Source organism: Endocarpon pusillum, assembly GCF_000464535.1.
Source record: "Endocarpon pusillum Z07020 unplaced genomic scaffold scaffold1372, whole genome shotgun sequence".
Lineage (NCBI taxonomy): Eukaryota > Fungi > Ascomycota > Eurotiomycetes > Verrucariales > Verrucariaceae > Endocarpon > Endocarpon pusillum.
Genome location: NW_006916003.1, coordinates 233,537 through 254,069, shown reverse-complemented (window position 1 = coordinate 254,069; position 20,533 = coordinate 233,537). Strand labels below are relative to the sequence as shown.

General features: G+C 48.8%; 6 protein-coding genes across 6 annotated transcripts; 1 reads left to right on the top strand and 5 right to left on the bottom strand.

Annotated features, from left to right (window-relative positions):
* Positions 1 to 4,052: 4,052 nt before the first annotated feature.
* Positions 4,053 to 7,265, bottom strand: EPUS_02026 (uncharacterized protein; the record flags this gene model as incomplete). Its single annotated transcript, XM_007801858.1, has 4 exons — positions 4,053 to 4,355; positions 4,410 to 5,943; positions 5,995 to 6,258; positions 6,319 to 7,265. 4 exons carry the CDS (start codon positions 7,263 to 7,265, stop codon positions 4,053 to 4,055), a joined length of 3,048 nt encoding a protein of 1,015 aa, XP_007800049.1.
* Positions 7,266 to 9,380: 2,115 nt separating this feature from the next.
* On the bottom strand, positions 9,381 to 10,472 carry EPUS_02025 (COP9 signalosome complex subunit 5; the record flags this gene model as incomplete). Its single annotated transcript, XM_007801857.1, has 1 exon — positions 9,381 to 10,472. The coding sequence occupies one exon, from the start codon at positions 10,470 to 10,472 to the stop codon at positions 9,381 to 9,383; it is 1,092 nt and encodes a 363-aa protein (XP_007800048.1).
* A 312-nt stretch (positions 10,473 to 10,784) lies between these two features.
* EPUS_02024 (uncharacterized protein) lies at positions 10,785 to 11,231 on the bottom strand (the record flags this gene model as incomplete). The annotated part of the gene is made up of 1 exon (XM_007801856.1): positions 10,785 to 11,231. The coding sequence occupies one exon, from the start codon at positions 11,229 to 11,231 to the stop codon at positions 10,785 to 10,787; it is 447 nt and encodes a 148-aa protein (XP_007800047.1).
* Positions 11,232 to 11,288: 57 nt separating this feature from the next.
* EPUS_02023 (uncharacterized protein) lies at positions 11,289 to 11,618 on the bottom strand (the record flags this gene model as incomplete). The annotated part of the gene is made up of 1 exon (XM_007801855.1): positions 11,289 to 11,618. One exon carries the CDS (start codon positions 11,616 to 11,618, stop codon positions 11,289 to 11,291), a length of 330 nt encoding a protein of 109 aa, XP_007800046.1.
* A 1,014-nt stretch (positions 11,619 to 12,632) lies between these two features.
* On the bottom strand, positions 12,633 to 15,038 carry EPUS_02022 (uncharacterized protein; the record flags this gene model as incomplete). The annotated part of the gene is made up of 2 exons (XM_007801854.1): positions 12,633 to 14,876; positions 14,922 to 15,038. The coding sequence occupies 2 exons, from the start codon at positions 15,036 to 15,038 to the stop codon at positions 12,633 to 12,635; spliced, it is 2,361 nt and encodes a 786-aa protein (XP_007800045.1).
* Positions 15,039 to 17,453: 2,415 nt separating this feature from the next.
* EPUS_02021 (uncharacterized protein) lies at positions 17,454 to 17,875 on the top strand (the record flags this gene model as incomplete). The annotated part of the gene is made up of 2 exons (XM_007801853.1): positions 17,454 to 17,791; positions 17,848 to 17,875. 2 exons carry the CDS (start codon positions 17,454 to 17,456, stop codon positions 17,873 to 17,875), a joined length of 366 nt encoding a protein of 121 aa, XP_007800044.1.
* Positions 17,876 to 20,533: the final 2,658 nt, after the last annotated feature.

Here is a 20,533-nt window from a genome sequence, read left to right as displayed (position 1 = left end):
GACATAGTCCTTGAACCAACCTTATACAGGCCTCGTGTCCTCCAGCCCCGCCTCAAAGAATTATTGAAGAGGAAGGTTCTTCCCCTATGATCCGTTCAGGCTGATGATACAGATATAGTGGTGAAGGTGACAGAAAGATCTAAGGATGATTTTGTGACGTAATATAAGAAAACAGATATTAATTAGTTGCAAATAAAGAGACGGCTTCTCAAATAGAGTGAATTGTTTCGCAAAGGCAAAAAGCTATGATTGACTATTTGTTTTCGTTATCTAGAAGTTAGTTCAGTGATAACAAATAACACTTTAAAGACAAGAGGCAAGCAAGTTAAAGATACTACCATCTAACAAATACAGGCTAAACTTACTACGAAGATCAACGCTGAACAAGCGACGACTGGCCGACCGGCCGCTTGGTAGCATGTATATGCTCTTTTCCGCTGCCTAAATCCGCCTTGTGATTTGAAACCCTGGTGTTGGTTTGACTCAAAAAAGAATAAGCGATTTGAATTAAAGACTCACCATCTTCAGACCCTTATTCGCCACAAGAAGAGCGAAAAGCCCTTAGATACGCATGACCACATGCTTAAAGACTTACGACAACAAATATACAAGGAAGAAGAACAGAGCGAACAACGTAAACAGACAAATAACACGGTCCCCCCCTCCGGAATGCCGCCGATCCAAATCACCAATGTCTTGCCAAGTCATGAGTCAATGCAGGCGGAAGCAGGACTAAAGTCAGAAGTAAGTCTAGTCGAGGTCTCCGGCCTTCGTGACGAAAGTGTACAGGATTACTGTGATTAGCAATAGTCTTAAGTCAGGAAATCATCACTGAAGGCCGCTTTTCAAAAGGCCATGACTTTGTGATTGACAGAGGTCTCGACCTAGAACTGCTTTATGAAGATCAGAACCCTTAATTTCTTGTTAAAGAAGCAGAAATCCCAGTAGGTATTGCTCAACGATACTATCGAGACATTAAATCTTTCACTAAACGTCGCAGGCTCAATCATCATACAGCTTCTACGCAGCAAGAGCATCCTCTCACGGGCCATGATTCGACATGCTGAGCATTTTGTCATCATAGTTAGAGAAATTGGATTAGATTCATACGGGAATATATAATACATATTTTGCGTTGACCAGCATACAAATTAAAGCCCATCATACTCCTAGATGATCACTTCGGCGTTATAAAAGTGACCTCGTGCGCTCGCTTTTCTTCTTCCTACTTCGTCTATCCACCAAAGTCCGGTAAAATGGGGCATTATACAGAGTTGCTGATTGGATGATATTATGGAGCGGCAAGACGAGCTTAATTCAATATTGACTAATCAGAGACGAGGATGACAACCTTATTTAATTTGGAGCTAACCATATTAGGAAGTACAACAAACAGCAGCAAAACTCCTCAGATTTACTATGAGAGTGGTAAATGCCTATCCCAACAGCGCGATTTGTAGCAAATAGGGATATTGCATTTACCACAGGACCATATAGAGTGACGAATGCCTTTCTTGCTTCTTGGCGCCTTGTGAGGGGCATTGACGGGCCTCTCACTGAGGGCAATTGGGGGCCTGCCTCGTTTGGTAGTTGGATCACAGACCTGGCAGCGGCCCTGATATCTCTTCTTGATGATGCTTTTGAGTCATTGAGTTCTTGATATCTACTCTATTCCTACTGCGCTGCCACAGCTATTGTGTTGTACCGCAAAATTTAAGGTTTAAGGTTACGGGCACTAAAAGAGGCTACTGCCAAATTTGGACCAATTAGAAAAATGCCCCATTTTACCGGACTTTGGTGGATACATCATTTAAGGAAGATCTTTAACTCAAGTTCGGGATTTGCCTCAAAAACCATCTAATGCTTCTTAATAAATGCTTTGAGCTCTGCAAAAAGTTCTTTAATGGGATTACGGTTAGGTAAGTACGGAGCCAGGAATATGACCTTGACCCCCGCTCATGTACATAAAGTCTCGATTTCCGGGCTACGGTGAAATGATGCATTGTCCATTATTATAACAGATCGCTTTCCGGGGAAGGGGTTGCAGTGCGAAAGTAATTGTTCCCTGAACTCCAGGAAGAAGGCAGCATCAGTAGATCCTTGGAACACCCGAAAGAAGACAATACCATCTTGGTCATACGCAGGTAAGATCTGATATCATTGTCCACGGTGAAACTGTGCAATCTTCTCCGGTGTCACACCACACGGCGACCACCCTCGACGGCGGAAGCCAATTCTCTTGTCACATCCTGACTCATCAACGTAAATTCGGCACCATGAAGGGATCTCAGAAACAAGATATTCATAGTAGTCGCGTAAATCAGGGTTCCGGCCTCTAGCGATACGCCGCATCGTTTTAGGGGACTAGTCCACAGACGAAAGAGCTCTTCTTATCGACCAGCGACAGAAAAGCTTCCCGAATTCATTCTATATAAACAAGACCATACCATCCAGATCTTCGTCAGGTTTTTCAAGCAGGTGCTCACGCAAAGCAGCAAGCATTAGCGAAGTCATCAAGGGCCGTTATCCGCTACAATTGCGAGGTGCAGTAGTGCTGCCAAAACACGTTAGATTAGCTTGATGTCGCCGGATGGTTCGGTCGGTGCACTGGGCTATCTAGGCTATCTCTAGATCTGTAAGTTCTCCACTGATGATCATGTCTTAGGTCTCCGCATGTTGTGCGGCAGCAAGGTTCGGAGCCATTGGTGCCCATAGATCTACTTATCGATTGGCTTCCACAAAGAGAGTGCATTGCAGCGCAAGCCACAGCTACATCAAGGTCGACAACACCTACGCAAGATAAAGACCATCGTTTATAAACGCCGTGGCAGCAAAGATTCACAGAATCTTCTAGACTCAGGGTAATAGCGGCCGCTTACTATCACGTGAAGGCTTGCACGTAGACACTAACCAAAAGACGTCATTGCATCTGGTATGACAGCCGAAAATTATCCGGACAGCCTTGGCGTTAGGGAAGTCCCTTTGTTGCTTGTGACTTGAGTATCAACAGCCTCTACTAACAGCGTTGTCAGTCAGATCTTTTATGGTTGACAATGAACGTACCGGTGCATGGCAGCGAATAGATCACTCCTCCTTTAAGCTTTCGCGATCCTCCTCTCACTCCTCCTACAGACGAGAAAGAAGCGCAACACAACCTATATTCTTCGACAAATCGCGAAACATAGTTCTGGAAAAACGGGCCAAACAACACATAGGGTCGATAAGAGAGTGGGCTGCCGTGAGTCCACACCTGCTGGGAAACGACAAGCTGCAGTACGTCAGATCCGTTACTTGCAAGATCGGAGGTGGTGTCATGTTAATGTTGAAACACAGTTTTGATTATTTTCCTCCAATCAAGCGCCTTACCTTACGTATGCCCACGAAAGTGCATGATTAGTTCTCACGCAGCCCTACCGAATGTATTATCGAACAGCTGCGTCTTCTCTCGCACAGGTCTGGGTTGGCTGCGGATTTTGCGAAGGATATCAGAGATGTCAGATTTGCAACAATAAGACCTTGGGACCCAGAATATAAGCCCCACAATTCAGACAGTTCCTTCCAGCATCTTTAATCATCCTCACCGACAATGATCTCGAGATCGGTATTGTTGTTGGAGTGGACATCAAGTACAGCAATAGTAAAGGGACTACTTTCTCTGTCTAGTGGGCAGGTTTGCAGGGCCTAGACGATGATAAAGTTTGGGTTGTCGAAGTTATGTTGCTGATCGTCACCAGAATCTTGCCCGGCCAGCACTTGTCACAGACGCTGATAGAGTTTGGGTTGTCGAATTTACGTTGCTGATCGTCACCAGAATCTTGCCTAGCCAGCACTTGTCACAAAAAGGACCTTTTTTTTCCTGAAATCCTTTGATCTTACGAAGCGATGAGACTCAATAAACATGAAGAGTTCTGAGGATTGCTTCAAGGTAAAGAAAGATAAAATCGAAAAGAAACAACCTGCGGGTTATGCAGATGATGAAAATAGCAGTGTTCGTTTAGGGATAAGGAATAGACGCATTTTTCGCGCTGTAGATAGAATTATTCATCGCAATTCTATATATACTCGAGTTTGTGCAACTCATCCTCGAAGTCCTCGAGCCAAGCTTCAGAGTTCTTCCGGTCCGGATGCTGCTCGTCAAGTACTTGATTTCTTATCCTAACGACGTGCTTCATCATCTGGACCGCATTGTTATAGCGGTTAAGATCCCAATAGATTGTAGCCAGTACATGCTGTGACGCCAGTCGTGATGGATGATCCTCTGCCAGTGTCTGCTCCTGAATGTTAACCACCTGCTCTAGCAGCAACACCGCCTCCTTGACCTGTCCGTTGGCTTGATATGCTCCTGCCAGCTCATGCTGTGATGCCAATTGATCTGGATGATCCTATGTCTGCTCCTGGATCTTAACCACCTGCTCTAACAGCAACACTGCCTCCTTGACCTGTCCGTTGGCTTGATATGCTCCTGCCAGTGCATGCTGTGACGCCAGTCGTGATAGATAATCCTCCGCCAGTGTCTGCTCCCGGATCTTGACTACCTGCTCCAGCAACGACACTGCCTCCTTGACCTGTCCGTTGGCTTGATATGCTCCTGCCAGCTCATGCTGTGACGCTAGTCGTGATGGATGATCCTCTGCTAGTGTCTGCTCCTGGATCTTGACCACCTGCTCCAGCAGCAACACAGCCTCCTTGACTTTCCCGTATTTATCGAGGTTCCATGCCGTAAGCTCGTAAGCTGCCAACCACCTCTTTTCCACCTTCCGTCGGTCTAAGCCCAGGTGAGTGAGCAAGTTGTTCATGAGCATGAAGAGTCTAGCGTCATCTCGCATATCATACAGCAGCCATCCACAATCCACCAAGATGCTCGTGATCTTCATTAACGGCTCAGAGGCAAACATCCTGCTGGTGTCCCACGACGTCAATGTCTGGAGGTGAGGCTGAAGTTGCCGTCCTTGTTGCCGCCACAGTTCACGATCACTGCGAGAGGCAGCTATTAAGCACCCCATCGCGAGCCAGGCCTTATGCTGCTCCGTCACATCTGCCCGATCTCTTGCCCAAGCATGTACCAGCGGGTGCATCGACACGCTCAAGTATCCGTCGTGAGTGTCAGTCAACACCAGTGCGAGCGTCTTACACAGATAGATGGCTTCGATCAGCCGAAAAGAGTCCCACGCATCGGCACCGGCTTGAATAAATACGTCATCATTGTGAACTTGATCTAGATCTATCCCTTGAGCGCCTTGCCATCCTGCTTCAAATATCGGCAGAGGTAGTCGACTGGGCCCGCAACTGGCCAGCACTGGCAACAACTCCAGAGCATCTTTAGCTGATTCCGTCGTCGATGATGGTGGCATCGTCTCAGCCAAAGCACTAAGAACCTCTGCCGACGCTTCAAATGTCGCGTACACGTCTCGATAGCGTGAACGTGCCTGAGCCGGTCGGAATGCGAGCAGCCGCTTCCGCTGCTGTGCAAACACCCGCGGATATTCGGATAATGTGCAGTGGCCCCGAGAGATGTACGACCCGGCTTGGATCAGGGCGAGCGGATGCGAATTGAGAAGAGAGACGACCACGTTGGCATCGCCCTCCACCGTTGAACGTTGAGCTTCCGGAACACCAGCAGTCCTAAGCAACAGTTCTCGAGCCTCATCGTCAGAGAGTCCGTCAAGAGCGAAAGACTTCTCCGTGGCGTGCCGATGACAGTTGTCGTTCCGTGACGTTAACAACACCACGCCATACGACCCGGCCGGGAAATAGCGCTGATAGTCAACCTCGGGATCGTCAGCGTTATCCAGCACCAGCAACCAAGGTTGCTGCACGTTCGCAAGTCCCTGTCGGGCTTCTTCTAACGTCTGTGCTGGAATCTGAAGTCTACCGGCAATCTCCAAGAAACCTGACTCGGCCAAAATCTCGCTGCTGACGTCGACCCAGAAGATGCCCCAGAATCTTGATGTTGTTAGCCACCGGCAACTGAAATGTTGAAATGTGTGCACTCACAGTCGACGGACGCGATAGGCAAGCTGCAAGCAAATCTCGCTCTTACCCTGTCCTCCCATGCCAGTGATCACGAATCTCTGTTGTCTGATCGTATTAACATCTTGATAGGTACGTCGGAGCAACTCTTCGATCGTGGTCAAGATGACATCACGGCCCACAAAAAGGTTGTTGATAGAACGCTTCACAGTCCAGTGAACGTTGCCGACGGGATCAATGGCACTAGCCGGCTTTTGAGGGATAAATTCACCGGCGTTAATGTGTAAGCTGATGTTGCAATTGCTCACGTTAATAGACACAGCTTCATTGACAGCTTCAGAGTATTACCTCAATTCCCGCTCCCAGCGAACGAGCTCGCCAGCCAATCGTTTGAAGCCGTTATCTTCAACCGTGGCGAACTTGACCATGTCGCTGTGGTTGCCGTAGATAGACATGACAGGATGATCCGCAAACGTGGCTGAGGCTTTCGACACCACCTTTCCCACCACCGGCAGTGGCAGCTCTTCAAAGAAGCACGTCACCTCAACACGACGCTGGTGGTTATCGCAGAGATCGCGTATCATCGACAGAAACGAGATCTGGAGGGATTCAAGAAGCTGATCTTCTGTCTGCAGTATCGAAAGCAGTGATCGATTCGTGGATTTCATAATCCCTAAGCATCCAACGGGGATCTTGGCCCAGTCGGCCATCCAGCTGCCGGTGTGCGGTGTCCCTATAAACACAATTCCCTTGACGTATATAAAGATTTCTTTCAAGTGTGGTGCTGGACTATCTCTTGACGTCGTGATGGCCTTCTTGCAGACCAGTCCGCCCAGGCTGTGGGCCACGAAGATGAGGCTGCGTGACGACGCATTATGCTCGGCTCGATCCGCAGTGAGGTCGTTGATGAGGTTCGTGGCATGGTCGATCAATCGATTCGATGATGAGACCCCTTTGTGCATCAGGTAAGCATCGTAGCCCCAGGTCAGAATTCGTGCATGTTTTAGACGATGAGGCAGCAGCAGCTGGGGCCATGGTACTTGTTGATTCTTGGCCGTCCAAGTCCTCTCCCTATCCCCCGTGAGTCCGTGCACGAAGCAGATATCGACGACGGCATCGTCGCAAGGATGAAGTTCCCTGATTCCTTCGGGGAAGGTCGCAGCAGGAATGTCCGGCGGTGAAGGCCCTTGCCCGACCTCGTCGTCGTGCACGTTTGTTGTAGTTGAGGACGCGTTTCCCTCCTGCAGATGCTTTCCATTCTTTCCACCCCGCAGAACAGCCTTGAGTTTCTTCATATAAAGGAGCGACCGTAGGCGGGTGGTGGAGAGGGTTGGGAGATAAGGTTACTAATAAGGCGGGCGCAGACAAATCACTTATTATCAGGAAACGCAGAGAATATGTTGGACAGCACGTGATGTCAAACCCCTCTAGAACTTCTTGCTATAATATATGTAATGAGACGGTACGTTACATATCACGTAGGTGATTATGATACGGAGCAGTGTACTCGGCTGTTTCAGACTTGTCACTGATGTACCATTTAGTACAGTGAGGGTGGTGCGATTTGCGCCAAAGTGATAGTATTAAGTCTGCAAAACTTTACGCAGGCCATTTCACCACCTAGGTTATTAGGTTAAGAGCACATTCAAATAACGGAAGCGGCTGTGTTTGTGAAATACAGTATTTACAGCTCTATAATAGCAGGGAGGTCATTGGTCAAGTATTAAGTTTTGAGTATTTCCATTTTGAGGTAAGCGTGACTCGTAGTGGAGCAACCCTGTCATCTTGACAAGGATTCTTCGCGCATGTTTAGAACACCAATTTCACACATCACTGTAACATCGCACAGGGATATCTGTATCTGGCGCCGCACTAGGGATCATTCGGCCAGGGATCGTAGTACAACGTACGGGACACCCACGGAGCTAAATCACTAGGGTGAGGCGTCACCCCTGCGCACCCACACGCCACCAACAGCTCACCCCGCCCTCACCCAGGTCGCGCGAGCTTAGGGCGGCGTCGCTCACCCACCAGAACGAGACAGGCCGAGGCGCCCGGGGCCGCGGGACTTTCTGCTCCCCCCCCCCCAAAAAAAACACAGAGAATAGAAAATAACACGAATAAAATGACGTGATGATCACCTTCCCCCTCCCCATCCACAATAGCGGATTAGTCCCTAGTTTTTGATTCCCCTTTCCTAGAGACCTACCTAGCCAGTCGGTGTCCTCGGCCTCCTCCTTCTCCTTCTTCTTTGGAACGAGATAGGACAAGATGCCTACCTCACACACACTCTCTCAACTTCTGTGCGAAGCTGAATTTATCTGATCTCACATGCATATATCATACATAATACATATCTTCCTCGTGGCAAGCAAGCAAGCGACATCAGGTCTCACTCCGGCGGGGCCCCCGGTCCCGGGGTTCCTAGGTAGTAGGTAAGCAGTACGGAGTAGAGTGGGGACGTTTAGTACTAGTTAAGGATTAGATGACGGATATCAAGCGCTAACTAGAGGTATTCATGATTACCTTTCCCTGGTATCTAGAATCCTGGTTATTGGTAGAAGTTGGGAAAGGATGATAAGTGAGGGAGGAAGGGAGGGAGTGCTTGGTCTGGAACTGCTGGACTAGAATGGCTCGGGGCCTGGGAATATCGCCTTCGTTATGTGTAATTTCCCCAGAAAGCTGGAGGATGGAGCTGAAGGAAGGGAGGGGAAGGGGAAAAGTTGCATACATGATTGTGTGCAGGGACGAAGGCATATATCAAAGGCAAAGGAAGGGGAAGGGGGAGGGAAGGCTGCACCTTGTCAGGGAAGTTACATCATCCCAACTATAACGAACATGGTGGAGATCATGAGCTAGCATCGAGATACGGTGGCCCAGAAAGGGAGCCCAGGGAAGGATTCTCTTGATGCGTAGGTATGCGTAATCTGTAGCTTTCACGGGCTGCGTGCACCTTGACTGTTGTTATGATAGCTGGTCTCTATCTATTTTCCCGTGCTTGAATTCCTGATGCTTCACCAGGGGAATCTTCTTGCTCTTCTTGCAGCTCGAACCAGAGGATGGTTGCATGTTGAAGGATTGAATTTGGTGACCAAGATGTATTATCATCCTGAGACGAGCAGCTAGTTTTGATGCAGGGGGTGCTCCAGTTACTCATCCATCGAATCGTCAGTCATGCCGTCATTGCTTCGTAAAGCCATTGTAGAGCCCGTTTCGTGGAGCATTGCCGTATTTGCAAGATCGCTCCATGACGCATGTCACAGTGCTACGCAGCAATGATGGTTGCCAAACTATGAATTTTAGGTCGTCTGTGAGTTCCCGTCGATACACGTGGGACGTGGGATGCATCCAGGCTGCTCTCATCAATCAAACCGAGCCGATGGCAGCTAAACCAATCTTCATGATGCATTTCAACCCTGCTGTAGAATCTCCTCCACCACCGCTCCATTAGTCTGTCCCTCGCCTATCCTCCTTGCTTCATCCACAACTCCAAAGAACAATCTCTCCTTGACCCTCCCCGCCATCAACCCCGCCATCTCCTCCTGTGCAATCTTGTTTCCGCCTTTCACCACCTGCTCAATACTCTGATTCTTATAAAGTTTTATCTGGCCTGGCGTGGTCCCCATAAGTTCTTGCCTTGGCAGAGCACTGGCGAATTTTTGCTTTCGAGCGGCATCTTTGATTTTCAAGGCATGGTCGGATATCTGTGAGTTGACGTAATCGCGGTTGGTGTAGAGAGGAGATTGAGACAGTGTGGCAACCCAGTATTTATTCCACAGAAGTGAGAGGAGATGGGTGTCGAGTGTAGATTTAAAATGAGATACCTCGAGGGCATAATAGCTTGAAGCATGGGCGCCGAAATCCTCAATCTTGCCAGTTGGGATGGTCTGATATTCATCTGCGTCATCTTGTAAGGATTTTGGCGGCTTGTAATCTTTTGGGTATGTTCTGAAGGCGCCAATCTCCACTTTTCCGGCAGAGACGGTGCGGTCGGGGTCGATGACAACAGCGACGAAAGGATCAGCGAAGGCTTGTTGTTGCATTTGTGTGGCGACGTCTATGCCGGATAACCAGCAGCCATAGCCCGGGTGAGAGTGGTACCAGCCCACAGCGTTCTCCAATCTCCCTCCTCCTTCTCGCGAAGCTGTCAGATAGTTGACCATGTACTCGTCCGCTTCGGACTGAGCACTGACTCTGGTTTCTGTTCCCTCAACTGGTAGGCGAAAGGCGTCGGTGACAATGATAGACGTTCCTGAGACATAGCCTGTCATCAAGCCCATGACTTCAATATTGCCACCGGAGCGGGCATGCATTGTCATCTTAAGGAGGGCGAGGGCAGAGATGCGGCAGGTAGTGAAATGATTAGGATTTTTGGACCAAGGTCGGTCCGCATCCACCTTCTTTTGTTCTTTCGGATCATAATTGTAGAGAGCATTCTGGACCGGATAGATGGTCAGGATAGAGTTTTCTGCCTCCCAGGCACCTTGTGCTGCAGATATCATGCTGCTTTGGTGCAGTTGAGAATGAGAAGGAGTCAGGAATGATGATGGCAGAAACGGGTGAGCGCTTTCTAGTCGCACGGATTGTGGCAGAGGGTTATGGCAAGGCTTTTGCCAATTGCGATCAGAGCTCCAGCACCCAAAGTTGTTTGAAGGCCGAGAGACAAAGCATAGGTAGCTGTATAGCGTAGGTTGCTGATATCAGGTGAGTGCTCTAGGGTGACACAAGCAAACAGACTCCGAATTTAACCTCATCATGCCTAACTACTACGGGAGGAGGCATAAGTATGTATTGTTAGCGTGAGTTAGTGATAGCTAGTTGTCGATACAAGGGTCCGGCGTCCTCCTGAGCCATTCAACCGTAAACCGATACTCGTAGAAGCCCAACACATGCACCTTAAGCCATTCCATTCCATCATTGACCGGTGTTCTTTGCCCAGTGATCCACCGGCTGCCTTTCCCGCTCAGGAACACTATGGCATCTGCGATCTCATCGGGCTCTCCCAGCCTGCCTTGTGGATTCAAACTTGCAATCGCCCTCAACATTTGCTCTGGCTTCCCCTTCAGGAACAGTTCTGTGGCGGTAGGTTCCGGCGCTACAGCATTAACCATGATGCCTTTGGGAGCTAACTCTTTAGACATCACGCGTGCCATCTGCTCAATGGCTCCTTTGGAGGCGTTGTAGAGGAGATAGTTCGCTGTGACAGTTGAAGCAACAGTTAGTGTCGTAGAGAGAAGAATAACGCGAGATCCAGCGGACATGTATGGGACAGCTTTCTAGACGAGGAAACATGGTCCTTTGACATTCAGGGCAAAGCATTAATCGAAAGCTGCCTCCGTAGCGGTCTCAAGGTTGTTCATAGGGAGCACAGCAGCGTTGGGAATGACGATGTCGATTTTTCCGAACCCGTCCACGGTTTGCATGACCAGATCCTCAATGAAGGTAAGGGAACCAGCATCACCCTTGATTGCTAACGATCGGTCCTTGCCAATCTGTTGGACAACTTCGTTGGCCTGGGTGGCATCAGAGGAGTAATTGAGCACAACCGATGCACCAGCATTTGCGAGGGCAAGGCAAGTAGCTGCGCCAATACCCTTAGATCCTCCGGTGACGATGGCTACTTTCCCGGTAAGATCGGATTCAGCCATGCTGGAGGGTGGAATAGCTTTCTCTGAAAGATGAAGTTGTCGCTGAAGGATAACCTTGTGGAAAGAGGAAGAGACGAGGCAAGAAGTATTTATATGCTCTGTACACTGTGTATGTGATTTGATCGATAATGACAGCTATACTACCTCATCATGCACCCTGTCAGCCGCCCCGATGTATCAATCTGACCTATGGCTGGACATCGGAACAGGACGGGCTTTGCGGAACAATTATGAAGCATGAGCTCCCCCAGTCTTCAACAATCAGTGAACAGAGGTTAGAGCAGACGGCAACAGGAAATAGCTTTGAGCTTGACTGCTGTAGAGAGGGATAATCACAACTTCGACTGTACCGACTCGCTATCAATCTCTGCTAGTCTGATGAACCGCCAGAAGAGATAAGGCCAGACTTGCACAAGGTAGCACTTGTGCAACCAACAGCGAACTCAAGTAAAGGCCCGGAAGCCTCCATGACGAGTCGCTCAACAGCCTCAGTCTCGTAAAATTGGGAATGGTGCCATGACTGGAGACGAAAAGGGGATGTATTGGACCACAAGCGGCTTCTGAATCGTGGTAAACAAGTCTCGGCAATTAAAGCCCTAACTATTGACCGTCCCGGATTTCATTTGTCAAACAACTACAAAGATTATTTCACCTGAATTCATAAGGAGCAAGGCATCGTCTCATTGGACGTGACCGAAAGACAAATAGCCTCTTGGTATTGTGAGCCTGTGGCTTTTGTAACTTTGCTCGCTTTCGTGGTAGAGTGTCCACTCATACAACAGCAATCAACCTGTTTTGCAACCATATCCAGCAGCATCCCGACCCAACCCTCAACAACGAGCCGGAAAGTATTGGCATGAATGAGACCAAAATAGAAACAGTGAGAGCAAATTCCGAAGGTTTTCGAAGTGCTATCCGCCACCCATATGTTCAAGAACCAGTTGCCTGTCCAATGCCGGGAAAAACTTCTCTCAGTAGCTGTTAGAGCTATCTGTCCAACCAGCATCGCTACCTTCAGTCAACTCCAACTGCCCGTTCTCCTCTATGCTCCACTGTGGATACTTGGTTGACCATCCTCATCTTTGGTGGTGGTGGTGCCATCATTCCGTATCCGTCGCCCGGTCTCTTAATCGGATTCATAGCTCTAACCTTTGCATAATACACATCTTGAGCATCCGTCTCGGGTTCGATCTGGGAAGCATCTGAGTACGTCTCCCAGTTTTCACTTCCACTCGCAGTCGTGCCTGTTGTCAGGTTCGATGAGGTTTCGGAGATCTGTCTACTAATAGGCGGAGAGACTTTGTGCACTAGATGACCGCCACCATGTCTGATCACTGAGGACTGGAAGTCTTCGGGATGTCCCATCATGCCTCGATCACGACTGGACATTGAAGCTGACATGTACGACATGCGTTCTCTGTCATCGTAGACATCCTCAGGGCTCATTGGTCGTACCAAACCACCATTATGATTGCTGGATCCTGATGTAGAATTGGACTGAACGCTCCCTGGTCTCGCTGGCGGTGCATGGCCATATCCGTGAGCAGGTGACTCTTCTGCCCTTAGTTCACGCATCCTTGGGGGTGGGACTCGTGGCGGACCCATTCTGCCCAAGGTCCCTGTTCCCTGTTGAGCACGATTTCCGCCTCCCGGATATTGAGGTATATTGGTCTGTCGTTCGGGGGAGTTTCCACCATGTTGAAGATTGCTTAGTGGTGCTCTGGCAGGTATCTTAGAGGGAGACCTGACAGTGGAGGAAGCCGATTGTGTACTCGAGGCAAAAGCGTTACGGCGTAATGTGTTTGCAGCACCAGAAACACTGGTCGGAGTCTTGGTGGATTGGGATGCGTGTAGGCTTCTGCTTTTTGCTGTGCTGTTGCTAGGGATGGTGCTGATCGCTCGGCTTGGGGGAGCAGACGGGATAGAAGGAGTCTTCGATCGCGGTGGGAGACCATTTGGAGTTTTGCATCGTGGAGGTGGTGCTTTAGCCTCCGCGGCAGCGAGTTCGTCGAGGTATCGCTCACCATGCACGAGAAATGGTCTTCCATATTCATCTTCGTAATTCTCAAGTGTCCTCTGCAGTTCCGCAGTCACTTTGGGAAGCTCCTTTGCAATTCGCTTGCGCATCTTCTCCTCCCGAAGCAGTCTTGTTGGGTCCCTCTTTTCACCCTTTGTCCCTCTACCCATCAGTCTTGAAGCGTCGTTCGCGGATGCAGCAAGGGTTTCTCGATCATTGATCAACGAGCGATGCTTCTCGATGACAGCAAGGATAGGAGCACGCTGTTGCTGCAGTGCTTGCAGCCTCTCAATCTCTGCTTCATGCGCAGATAAAAGAGCATCGCTGTACACATCGGAGAAGGCAGGCGTGAAATCCAGCATCTCTTCCTCGGAGAAGTAGAGTGCATCCCACAGCTCTTGTAACCTGACTCTGGCGTCCTCCACGAACAAATGTAGGTTTTGTCTCTTCAGCTCATTCAGCCGCGAAAGTTCATCCTCGAATTCATTGATCGTCCTCAAGCCGCAGCCACGGTTGGATGCCAAGAAAGCTCGACGATCAGATTCTTCGACCCCCAGTCGATTCCAGAGCTCCTCTACGGTGCTCTTCAACTCCTTTATGCGCTTCTCTCGACTCCTCTTCTCTTCAATCAGTTTTTCATACTTGCTTCGAAGTCGTTCCAAATCAGCCTGATGGAGACCAAGCTGCTCCGGTGAATCCCGATAATGCTTCACAATGGCTGAATCCGTCTGCGCTTGAGGGACGCCAAGATCTGAGTACAGGCGGATGATCTCCTCAGAAGTGCTCTGCACCATCTGTACACGCCTATTGTACTCGTCGTATACCCTGGTAAATTCTTCATCAAGAGTTGTGACATACCGGGGTGAGAGGTCAAAGTTCGGCGGACAGGTGTTGGAGGTTGTGGGAGGGAGTTTGATCCTGATGAAGGAGGATTCGAGATGTGAAGAGTATGATTCTAGCGCCTGTACAAGTTTCTTGACTTGCTCAAATCGCTCTGTGTGTAGTCTGCTGACAGTGTTGTACTTCTCTTTCAGATCTCGAAGGCATTGGTTGAGAGGGTATGTCACGCATAAGCCGGTGGTTCCGAGATCATATCCACCATTCTGCTTTTCGTCGTCAAGTGAGCCTTCCATCTGCTTTATCGTTGTGATAATTTGCTCCGCTTCCTCGGTCAAGCGAGTCTTCTCCGCATTGACCTGGCGAAGATGATTGTGCAAAGTATCTGATAGAGCTGAGAAGAGCTATGACATGTTAGTCAACATCGAGGCGCGGCGTAGCAGTCTTACTTCTGCCTCCTTTGAATCCCTCTCATTCTTTGGGATGCCAATCTCATCGAAGATACCATGGAGCTGACCGATAATGGTGGTCACCTGAGTGGTCAAATAGCTTGTATCCATCGCCATTGCGGCCACCTCGACCCGCCGATGCACGCGACTCTACCAATGCCAGATCAGACAGCGAACATGGAACTGATCGAGCAGGATACTTCTATCACAGCTTTGCAACGTCGGTCATTGATTGTTTCGTGAATGGTAAGATGCGTACGAATACGAATACTGTATTGGTCGCAAAAAATCCACCACGATGTATGGTTCGCCAAGGTGTTGATACGCTAGTGTTGCGGTAGCAACACAGATGCGCCAGGCTGAAAGGGGTAATGTCGCGATCTCAGTACACGAACGCATGAAAGACTAATACTGCAACTAAGCCCTAGCTATTTTTGGTTCGATCACAAAGGCATGTTAATGTTTCTTCTGTTGGATTTTTGGGGAAGCGATTTTCCGGGCTCTATGCTTGCTCCTTAATTCAGCCTCCGCTTGCACACACAAATTCACCTACAAAAGATGACTCTTCAACAATTGGCGCATCAAAGTGAGTGCTGTTATTCCCAAGTCATCCTAGAATCAGACAACAGCAACCGTTTCGGGACTATCATGTTCTGCTAAACGGTCTAGTTAAGTAGCGATAGACGACTTATAGAAATCAATTAGACTTATACACCACTTCTGTTTAGAGGGTCATTCTTTGTTTTCTTCTATAGCACGAGGCATAAGTATGTGTCAACCTGCTGTGCAGAGTGCGTCGAGACCAATTAGCCCTCTCAGAAGGTCAACAGTATGATTAACTTCAAGCTAGAAATTTTTGTATTTAACACAGCCTTAACGAATCTGCTCTTTACTAAGATGACGTTAGTCTCTATGGTTCTCAGCATCATCAGGATCAGTGAGGGGACGAGAGTTAATGGCTCCGGAGGACGCCCGACCCTTGTATCGAGAATTAGCTATAACTAGCTCACGCTAATAACACTTATGCCTCCTACCGTAGTAGATTATTTGGTCTACTATTTTGGTAGCTTTGTGTCAAGAGACAGGGCCATGAGCGACGTTACAATCTAGCATACGATTAGCATACGCCTCGCGGTCGTAAAGCACTACCAGTAATGGCGACAAAGGGTGTAGACTTTTCCCACATGAGTATTTCATCACTTCATTAGAATAATCTATTGAGTACTTAGAAAGAGGGATATAAGTAGTAAAACAGCTCTTTGACACAGAACAACATAGAAAATCCAGGATTCTCCTAACGCCCTCTTGGCATCCTTGGCACGCATAACATTCATACACTAATCCCAGCCTAGAAAAACCTATGCGGGGACTGTTTACAGTTAAGTATAGGCGCCACAAGCGCCTCCACAATTTGCTCGAGCTTCCCACCCGTGTTTATTTTTCGACCTTTACTCCTACTTCCCACTGCGATCCTCCACATCGATTAGCACTTTTCGAGTGCTCTCGTGATAGGGGCCAAGGCAGGTCTCAACGCTGTCATCTGTTCCTGCGGCTGGTTAGTGAGGAGACGGCCATTAGTTGCACCCAACGGATCGCCTGGGGCTCCGATGGAGCTCGTGCTCTGTGTCTCCGTGTCACTGTCCCTCTGTCCCACTGTTGGCTTATGTCCCTCTGTCCTGAAAAAAGCAGTGAGTACTGAACTCCTGACTGATCCAGCTTTATAACTGTCGATCCTAGATTACCCAATCCGATCCTCGTTGGTTCCACGACATTGTGCCCACAGGAGTAGATATGGGCAACGTGCGTTTCTAGACACATGTCGAATCGATCAGCGAACGGGCAAAAACTTTCACAATTCTTCACTGATTTCCAACGGCAGGCGAAATGAGAATATATACCTCGGCTTTGAGGCGCTATCAGAGGATGATCAACGCCAGAAAGTCACAAGGAGGATTGCATGCAGCTCCCAGTGGACCCGAATATACCGACATCAACAGCAACTCGCCTCACTCGCCCTGTCCTACCGTGCGCCCTTGTATAGGTGGACATGCTGCCTAACAATGTAGGCGGAGCGGTTTCATCGCTGCGCCAGGATGGTCAGCTGAGAAAGCGTGCAGGGACTAATACCACTGTTTTCCGTACCACCTTGATTTGATGAGTGTGGCTAATCAGAATTTCCTTCGTATTCGAGTAATCCTTTCGTACCATCCTGATTTGATCCGTGTGGCTATTCAGAAGTTCTACTTCGTACTCGAGTCCCTTTTGCACTGCAATAACGGACCAAATCGCCAACACCATGAGCTCACCGATTTTCAGCTCGACGTTCTACGCAGTCATCAAGTGTATTTTTGGTACGCTGAGCCGGCAATACGCGGTGAATAGCCTGTATAGTGCTTCTCATCAATAAGTCGCCTCTAAGTATATATATCATGCCTTTACCTCATTTTTCTGAGTCCGTTCTGTGTTCCTTGCTTTCATCATCAACATCTTCATTGCTACATTTTTTATCCATCTTCACTCAGCACCTTCACAATGCATTTTTCCACCTTCCTGATTGCCGCGATCGCTTTGTGTGCGACGTCTGCGTCCGGTAAATGTTTCCAAACCGGAAAGAATTGGGGCGACCATGCGGAGGCCAAGAAACAGCTGGCCAACGCTTGTAACGAGTTAAAAGGAACCTACCACCCACGTCAAATCGCTGCACGCTGCCGTTATAACTCTCCTGGGCAAGTGAGTTACATTTTCGAGATAGAAAATTACAACAGCGGGGACGCACAAATTCCGCAAGACGAGTGTGAGAGAAACCTAGGGGCTCAGATCGATAACTGCGGTCATGGCGGTGAAGCAACACACGCGGGTGTGCGATTCAGGTACATATCATACAACACGTCCTAGTCTGCGAGGCTGCTGTTGCTGACAAACATAGGGCCGACCCGAACAAGGGGAGCTGCTAGACATTCAATCTACTTGAAAGGATGACACCTAGATGGCGGATGGAGCATACGAATCACTTTTGAATAGAGGAGGAAGGGAAGGGGGGCCTGAAGGGGGCATGAATTCCGGCCCACGTGAGGAGGATCTGTCTTCGACCACATCTATGTTCCTGCTTCCTTACTTAGCTGCCATCACGACCTTTACCGTTGCTTTCCCTGCTTGATAGATCTTCTCTCCTTCTTCCTCATAGACAGACACAGACACAATACCAGACTTGAGCTATACTGTTGGATTTCCCTTCTTGAAGCAACCTGCCATAAGGCCATCTGTGACTCCGGCCAACCATCGGCGTCCTGGTCGACACCAATTCTGCCTAATGATTATGTATGTACGGAGGCGTGCGTCAAAAACATTTGCTAGCGCCAATATTTAGCTTTGCATTGGTGGATATCTAGCGTTCCTCTAGCTCCCATACTAATTTGTATGGCTAACGCAGGAATCGCACACAGAAGGATAATCTAATAAGATCACAGCCGCCATCACATCTACTGAGCCACGACAGAACAGCACGTTACCCTCTTCGGTATCTTCGCCAGCATCCGCCCGTGAATCATTGTCTAAGATGAGATCTACTGATCAGACTACTTCGTGGAAAGTAGATAAGTCGGCTGATGGCTGAGCCAAGAAAAGTCTCTGCTTTGACCTTGCAGTCCGTACGTCTTGCTGTGGAGGCCCCCTTGGTTGCATATTGAGAAATCAGTGGTAGTAATTCAAACCCGGTATTCGAGAACGATCACTCCGACTCCTAGGTCAATTCATAAGCACAAATCTGTACCAGAGGACGAGCTCTGGCAACACCAGATGCGCAAAATACGGACAGCCCTGACAACAATCCATTTCTTCACGAGGCCGGGGGAATGGTCCCAGGTATGGTTTAGTCCATGCGGGTGTCGTCAGTGGCAGGAATCAATCCAGACCTAGGTACAGTCGACTACTACTCTATAACGCCAAGCCGCAGCAAATATAACACACTGCATGTCACGATCCTTGGGAAAGACGTCTGGGATTGATTCCAGGCTGTGTGCTGGCACGCTTGTGCGGATGGGGACCAACTTCAACTGTAATGACGGTGTTTAAACAGAGGCACTGAGTATAGAGAAGGCGAACAAGCATTCAAACGGAGTTAGGCAGGGCAGAGGGTCAAGGGTAAGCTCTCAAAACTGCAGTTCAAGGACGGATATCAAGTGGATATTGAGTAGCATAGGCAATTCCTGAGTTAGCCATACAAATTAGTATGGGAGCTAGAGGAACGCTAGATATCCGCCAATGCAAAGCTAAAAATTGGCGCTAGCAAATGTTTTTGACGCACGCCTCCGTACATAGTACATTCCTATACCCCGCTTCCGTTGACCGGACGATTACCCATAATTCCACTGACGGGCTTGAACACCATGGACATATTCATCGAAGCTCCATCGAACCTCGTCGGTCATGGCCAGCATCGAAAATCACGAATCTCTAGAAGGGAGGAGACAACAGCCAGTATCGGCGTATGACTATGAAGACGATGTCCACGAAAGATGACATCCTCCAGGCCTCGAGAGACGTTCAATATTTATGATTATACACTACCTTCCGTTCTCTGCCGGAGAAGATACAACGGTGGATAGAGGCTCTCCCTGCAAATATCAAGAAGGTAATAGAGCTCAAGGGAGGTAATGAGTATAGAGAAGGCGAACAAGCATTCAAACGGAGTTGGGCAGGGCAGAGGGTCAAGGGTAAGCTCTCAAAACTGCAGTTCAAGGACGGATATCAAGTGGATATTGAGTAGCATAGGCAATTCCTGAGTTAGCCATACAAATTAGTATGGGAGCTAGAGGAACGCTAGATATCCGCCAATGCAAAGCTAAAAATTGGCGCTAGCAAATGTTTTTGACGCACGCCTCCGTAATGCCTGGGCTTTGCACCAGCGCCATGAGAGGATGTTGGATGTGATCACGGGACAGGCGCTGCTACGCTATGCCTAATCCAGACTCGAAACCACCACCAATTTGGCTCCGTCAAGGGCAATATTGGCCATACTGCAGAAGCTTCGGCTGCAGCCGCACTTGTCAAGACTTTACTTATGATGCAGCACAAAACGATACCCAAATAAGCCAGCTTTACGACCTTACACCCGAATATCGCACCATTGGAGGTGAGCAACATGGCCAAGGAATGCAAATTTCATGGCGGCGTATAACAATTACGGCGCAGCAGGTAGCAACGCTGCCATGATTGTATTGTATGTTCGCAGATGGCGCTGCTCCCGAGGTACCCGCTTTTCATCTTCGCTGTCTTTAGCCACGTGCCCAGGCGATTTGGCTCTTCTGTTCAGAGGCAAGGCTTGGGATCAGAGGAGCCGCTGTCGATTCTTAATTCATGCATGTCCGGGACTTGTGCTGCAATTGCGCTTATCCTGGCACTGCTTCCGAAGGTACGTACGCGTTTTGTTGCTTTGTGGAGCATGTTATGCATTTCGGAACGAGCTGGGTCAAACATATCCTATACGAGTAAAGAAGCAGGTCCATTGGGCAGCCGTGGCCATACTAGAGCATAGACATCTTCACCATCGTAGCTTCAGGTATGGCTGCCGAGTGGGCATCAAGTATATGAAGGAAAGTAGGATTAACCCCCGA